This window comes from Lipotes vexillifer, unplaced genomic scaffold (genome assembly GCF_000442215.2).
Source record: "Lipotes vexillifer unplaced genomic scaffold, Lipotes_vexillifer_v1.1 scaffold511, whole genome shotgun sequence".
NCBI classification, from domain to species: domain Eukaryota; kingdom Metazoa; phylum Chordata; class Mammalia; order Artiodactyla; family Lipotidae; genus Lipotes; species Lipotes vexillifer.
The window spans coordinates 876,336-882,929 of record NW_006784934.1 but is presented as its reverse complement, the minus strand read 5'-3'; the positions used below and the strand labels follow the sequence as shown (position 1 = coordinate 882,929).

Below are 6,594 nucleotides of genomic sequence, written 5' to 3'. Positions count from 1 at the left end.
GCGTCGTGTTCCAAGATGGAGCTGAGGCTTCTGCACCAGAGCTGTGTCTCAATAGGGCCATAAGACCAGGTTGTGAGCGCTTTTAAATGTCAAACTGAGCGGAGAGCTTATCTGAAAGCAACAGGAAGCCCCTGGAGATTTATAGGCAAGGAATGAAGTAAAACAGAAGAGCTGGGCAAGCAAGTGACAACAGCGTCATCTCAGTAGGGAGAGAGGAAATGCTATGTGACCACAAAAGTGTCCGTGAACATGCACTGGGGGTGGAAAGACCCCTGTACCCACCAAGAGCATTGGAGTGCAGTCACACTGGCACAAAGTCCAAATTTCCTAGCTTGGCATCCCCTTCATCATCTGGGCCCTCTGTGTTTCCAGACATCTCCACTTCTTCAGAAACCTCAGTTTCAGTGATGTGGCCCGTTCACCAACCCACTAGCCAGAGGAGCTTGTGCCTTTTCTTGATCATAGCTTCCCTAGCTTCTAGGCCCTGGAATGTCTCCTTCTCTTCTACAGTGCTTGCTTGACAGATGCCCTACAGTTAAGGCAAACTTAAGTGCTTGTTCTTGCTGCCACCATTCCTCTGCTCATCCACCCCCTTCGCCTAAAATGTCCCCCTCCCTTGCTACTGACATTCAGCCCCCTATTCTCAAGTTCCAGCCAAGTTGCCATCTAACCTCTCCTGTGTCCCCCTAGCCAAAACATCACTCCCTCCTTGTAATACCTAAAACTACCAATTTATGCCCCTCGTTCACTCTTGTGAGGTCTTGAATTATAGCTGTTTGATCTTGCTACCAGTGTGGGAATTCTGCTAGTTGCTGAGGATGTGTGTTCCAATTATGTATTCCCTAACTGGGGAGATTACCGCAGGATGGGCTTGGGGACACACTGGGTCCACTTTGAAGCAGTCCTGAGCTAAAACACCATTGATCACCCGACCTCCATAAACCCCTACTCTGACTGGCAGAGCACAGTGATGTTTGGGGTCTCCTGGAATTAGTGTCAGTTCAGAGCCAGTGTCCAGTAATCCTCAAAGAGCTGATTACCTCCTTTCCCCCAATGCACAGTTACTCTGGCAAAAGCCCACAGTCCCCTTTGGAGAAGGCTATGAGAAAGATTAACAGTATAAAGATTCTGCAGCAGGGAGGGATCCTTCCTCCAGGGCACTTAGCCTTCCCTCCGTTCAAGGGGAGCCAGGTCTTAAACTGGCTCAAGTGTGGGAATTGCTTCTTTTTGCCATCATAACTTGTAATTGCCTTTTGTTTGTGCGCAGCCATCATCCTGAGACCTAGCTGTGCTACTGGATGGTTTTACTACAAGTCCTGTTGCTAGGGATACTTCCAGAAGCTGAAGAACTGGTCAGATGCTGAGGTAAGAAATATGGCCCATGCTTGGAGAGGCTTCTCTAAAGCAAGGGGCCACCCAAAGCTCCAGGTATCATTCAACTCAGAGCCAAGGGTCCTTCCTTGGCATCCTGAGAAGTAACCTGGCTGGTGAAATGGAGAGTAGAGGGTTATATGCTCAACTCCTTTAATTGTGTAAGCATTGATGGAGCATATGCTGTAGGCCCAGACCCTGGATGGGCTGCAAAGACATGAGGATGAGCAAGGAACAGCCTGCCCTCAAGGAGTTCACTGTCAGGGAGAAAGACAGAAATACATAAATCCAAAGACGATGAGATGAGGAAATTACAGAAAGAACAACTGAATTGCCATACAAGATTTACCAGCAAGAGAGCCGTGTATAGACAGCCTCAGAGCCACCTGACAGAGAGCAAAGCATTCCAGACAAATGCAAGGCCTCACTGTCTCCATAACCCAACAAGTGTATTGGTTTTATTTCACTGAGGCTTTTCTAAGAGATACCCACATAGCCAGTCAGAATAAGTTACCTCAGAGTGTTGGGAGTCGTGCTGCTGTGTCTCTGAATTGTGGCTGTTAAACTGAAGTGACTGACTGGGGAGCTATGTGGGGAAGTGGGGTGTGATCTGGGCCCAGAATGGCCTCAGAATCCCTGTAAATCAATAACTCAGAATGAGGAAGCACCTATCATGTGATAGCTACTGAGGATGCAAAGATCTTTTCTGGCCTTAAAAAGTGCAGAACTGATGCAAGATTGTGACATTTAAACAAAAAATTGCAATGAAGTATGAGCATAAGCGACTTTCCCAAGATTACACCGAGAATAACCAGCAGAGCAAACCCAGGGAAGTTGGCCCCAATGCAATGCTTTCCTAAGCAGATGTGAATGATAGCAAAAAATAAAAAAAGAGCCAAACACAGAAAAGGCCTCCCAGATTCTGTCCAATGAAAGAAGAAAAAGCTCATGGACAGCAGTGGACTTCTCCTCAGTTCTTGGGAAGCAACTTGGAGAAATCCTGGACAGATGACATGATTGATACCAAGCCTTAGCAGAGTTAACCACTCCTGAACCAAAATGCAGAGAAGGTGCCAGGAAGGACCAGAGAAATTGACACCACGGCTGCTGTGCTCCTTGGTTCCTAGCTGGCATCTTAGTTCACAAGACTCCTGGAGGTGATGGAGGTGGCAGTTAAAATGACAGGAAGACCCGATCTTGGACCGAAGGAGCAGCGCTCTGAGTTCTAGGTGTGTGAACTGACAGGAAAGGGAAACATCATTTAAACAGATGGAGCCTGTTGCCTCTTCTGTCCCAGGAATCTTTTGTAACTGGTACACTCACTACACATTGACTGGTAATCCAGCTTCCGGGCATCACAAATTTAAAAGTCAAATGAAATTACGGGTATATGGATGGACATAGAGTCTGTCATACAGAGCGAAGTAAGTCAGAAGGAGAAAAACAAATACCGTATGCTAACACATATATATGGAATCTTAAAAAAAAAAAAAGAAAGGTTCTGAAGAACCTAGGGGCAGGACAGGAGGAAAGACGCAGACGTAGAGTGTGTAGACTTGAGGACACAGGGAGGGGAAAGGGTAAGCTGGGACAAAGTGAGAGAGTGGCATTGATATATATACAATACCAAATGTAAAATAGATAGCTAGTGGGAAGCAGCCACATAGCACAGGGAGATCAGCTCAGTGCTTTGTGACCACTTAGAGGGGTCGGATAGGGAGGGTGGGAGGGAGATGCAAGAGGGAGGAGATATGGTGATATATGTATATGTATAGCTGATTCACTTTGTTATACAGCAGAAACTAACACAACACTGTAAAGCAATTATACTCCAATAAAGATGTTAAAAAATAAAATTAAAATTAAAATAAAAGAAAGAAATTACAGGTTTAAAAACATTCCGGTATTATCAACTGGTTGGTAAATTATCATTAAGCAGTCACCACATCTAATCCTGAGCAAGTTCAAAGGCAAACATGAGAGTAGCAACCACAGCCAAAACCATGTTTTTATTAAATTAATTTGTTTTATTATGTAGGCAGATCCTGTAACACCGTCCCAAAAGAGCATAAAGTATATATCTCTGTCTAGCTATAAAATGTGCATATATAAAATGATTTCTTTATTTGGGCAGTAAGTGTCTTGTTAGAGAACAGCACATTTTACAATCAGTGGTTTCTTAGGTTTGTTAAAGTGCAGTATTATAATACAAAATTATAACAATTCTATCCTCCTAACAACTCCCTTGTGTAGCCCTAATTATTTCCTCCATTTACAGATAAGGAAGAGAGGTGAAGTGACTTGTCAAGGTCACATACACTAAAAACAGGCAAGACCAGGACCCCAGGCACTTCCACTGACCCTAAAGCTCATGCCCTTGCCTCCAGCTGCCTCCCTCTCTGAGGCCTGACACTTGTGACAGTAGTGTTTTCTCCCAAGGTGACAGGAAGTCTTCCGTGGGGCTTAGATCCCAAGGCGAGGTGGGGGCTGTGTGTGCCCATGCTGCCTGGTGCTCTAGGGTTCTGAGGTGAGGGCCGTGCTTTTCCTTTTTTTCTAATTTTTATTGAAATATAGTTGATTTACAATGTTGTGTTAGTTTCAGGTGTACAGCAAAGTGATTCAGTTATACATATATATATTCTTTTTTAGATTCTTTTTTCTCATAAGTAATTACAAGATATTGAGCTCCCTGTGCTATACAGTAGGTCCTTGTTGGTTATCTATTTTACATATAGTAGTGTGTATATATTAATCCCAAGCTCCTAATTTATCCCTCCCCCACCCTTTCCCCTTTGGTAACCATAAGTTTGTTTTCTAACTCTGTGAGTCTATCTCTGTTTTGTAAATAAGTTCATTTGTATCATTTTATAAGATTCCACATACAAGTGATATCATATGATATTTGTCTTTATCTGACTTACTTCAGTTAGTATGATAATCTCTAGGTCCACCCACGTTGCTGCAAATGGCACTATTTCATTCTTTTTTTTACGGCTGTGTATACGTACCACATCTTCCTTATCCATTCCTCTGTCGATGGATATTTAGGTTGTGGGCTGTGCTTTTAAACTTCACATCTCCTCCTTGCCCTCAGCTCAAGTGTCAGTCGTACGGAAACGGAGCCCACCTGGCATCTATCCTGAATTTAAAGGAAGCCAACACCATAGCAACATACATAGGTGGCTGTCAAAGAAACAAGCCCGTATGGATCTGCCTGCATGACCTGCTGAAGGTAACCCCAGACTTGGACCACAAATGGCCTCTTGGGAAAGCCAGATAGATAGTCCCTCTCTGGGAAACAGCCCCAGGCCTACTGACACACAACAGATTTTCTTCAGTCACCTGCCTCCGATTGATGGAAGCCAAAGCTTCAAGGTTAGGGAGGAAACAATTTCCTCCACTTACAGACCTATCTAATTAAAGTTCTCCCACGTCTTTGAACACAAAATTACCAGCTCTTCAGAGCCTTTAAAAAGAGGTTTGTGGGGCTTCCCTGGTGGCACAGTGGTTGGGAGTCCGCCTGCCGATGCAGGGGACACGGGTTCGTGCCCCGGTCCGGGAAGATCCCACGTGCTGTGGAGCAGCTGGGCCCGTGAGCCATGGCCGCTGAGCCTGCGCGTCCGGAGCCTGTGCTCCGCAACGGGAGAGGCCACCACAGTGAGAGCCCCGCGTACGGCAAAAAAAAAAAAAAAAACAAGTTTGTGTAAGTATATACGGGTGTATACAAATAAACACACACACACACAGACCCGTTATGAGACCAAGCTTAGTTAAACCCCCATTAGATCTTGAGTTAAAGTTGGAAACTTTCAGCTAAGCTTTTTGCTAGATGCTATCATGTTTTTTATGTTACCCTAAACTTTCTTCACTGGTCCCTCATTTTACCCGCCTCAATACCTCATAGTAAGAAATGACATGTGAGGTTGCTGAGGTCTCTATGCGGGATCTGCAGTTTACAGATTCTTTGTGGGGCTTCTATGTTAACCCCCCAAAACACAAAGAATACAAGGAGAAAAACCCCAGACTTTCTGTTTCTTGATAAACTTTGCCATAGATGTTACATATATTTTATACAATGAATTTTACATTTTTATATATTCACATTGCTATCAATCCGAGCTCTCTCATTCAGAGATAGGATAAATTCTTACATCAATTTCTACCAGATTTTTTTTGTGATTTAATTTTTTTACCTTCATGACCGAGGCTAATAAACAGTATAACAAATTGTGCAATGTCTCTAGTTATCAAAGAAATGCAAATTAGAATAACAATATAATTTGACATCAGATTATTAGACTTTTGCTTTGTCTTAATGAATAATATTTTTAAGGATAAGGAGAAATTACCCAGTAAATGAGGATGTAAATTCCTACAACTGAACTGTTTTTGAAAAGCAGTTTGGCAATAAATATCAATATCCTCAAAATATTCATGCCCTTTGGCCATAAATTCTACTTCTGGGATTCTAGCTTTAAAGAATAATTTTAAGTACAGAAACAGCTTTGCAAATAAAGTGGTTCATAGCAGTATTCTTTGCAAAAAGTGTAAATTGGAAACAATGTAAACATCAATCAATAGGAGAATTAGTAAGGTAAATTATGGTGCATTCTTACCATTAAAAAATGTTTGGAATGCAAGATGCTACAAAATTGAATATATATTTTAAAGGCCACCACATTTTTCAGTATATAAAAATATTGTGATAGACAAAAATGGTTGCACCCAAAGTAAATATAGTAAAATATTAGTAATGTTTTCCTCCTAGAGATTAAACTTTCTTATTTTCCCGTCTTTACACATTTCTGTGCTTTCCCAGTTTTTACAATGAGAACCATGTTTTACATGGGTCTGGGCTGTGAGCAGGTGGGCAGGCTGATGTGTACATGTCTCCTGTCTCCTGTCATTTGCAGGGGCAACAGTGGAAGAGGCTCGATGGGACCACGTATATTTACAGAACTATGTCTGGCAAGTCCGTGGGTGGGAACAAGTACTATGCTGAGATGAACGCCATGAACAGTAAGTTCTATTGCATCTCTTGCCAAAATGCAGCTCCTTCCCTTTCCCATCGAAAGCAAAGATGCACATTGACTCCTCTTTGCTCCATTTCACACCAGCAACTCTTTTTTTCTACAAGGCAATGGCCTTGTCGCAGACATTATTTACCGACCATTTTACAATCTTTGCCATATCACCGTACCAGCGGTTCCGTTATCAATATAT

General features: G+C 42.8%; 1 protein-coding gene across 1 annotated transcript in view; it reads left to right on the top strand.

Annotated features, from left to right (window-relative positions):
- Positions 1–249: 249 nt before the first annotated feature.
- REG4 (regenerating family member 4) overlaps positions 250–6,594 on the top strand; it is a 10,221-nt gene continuing 3,876 nt past the window's right edge. Inside the window, 4 exon segments of the mRNA XM_007472282.1 lie at positions 250–274; positions 1,268–1,365; positions 4,466–4,603; positions 6,285–6,390. Of these exon segments, the coding sequence (XP_007472344.1) occupies positions 250–274; positions 1,268–1,365; positions 4,466–4,603; positions 6,285–6,390 (367 nt within the window).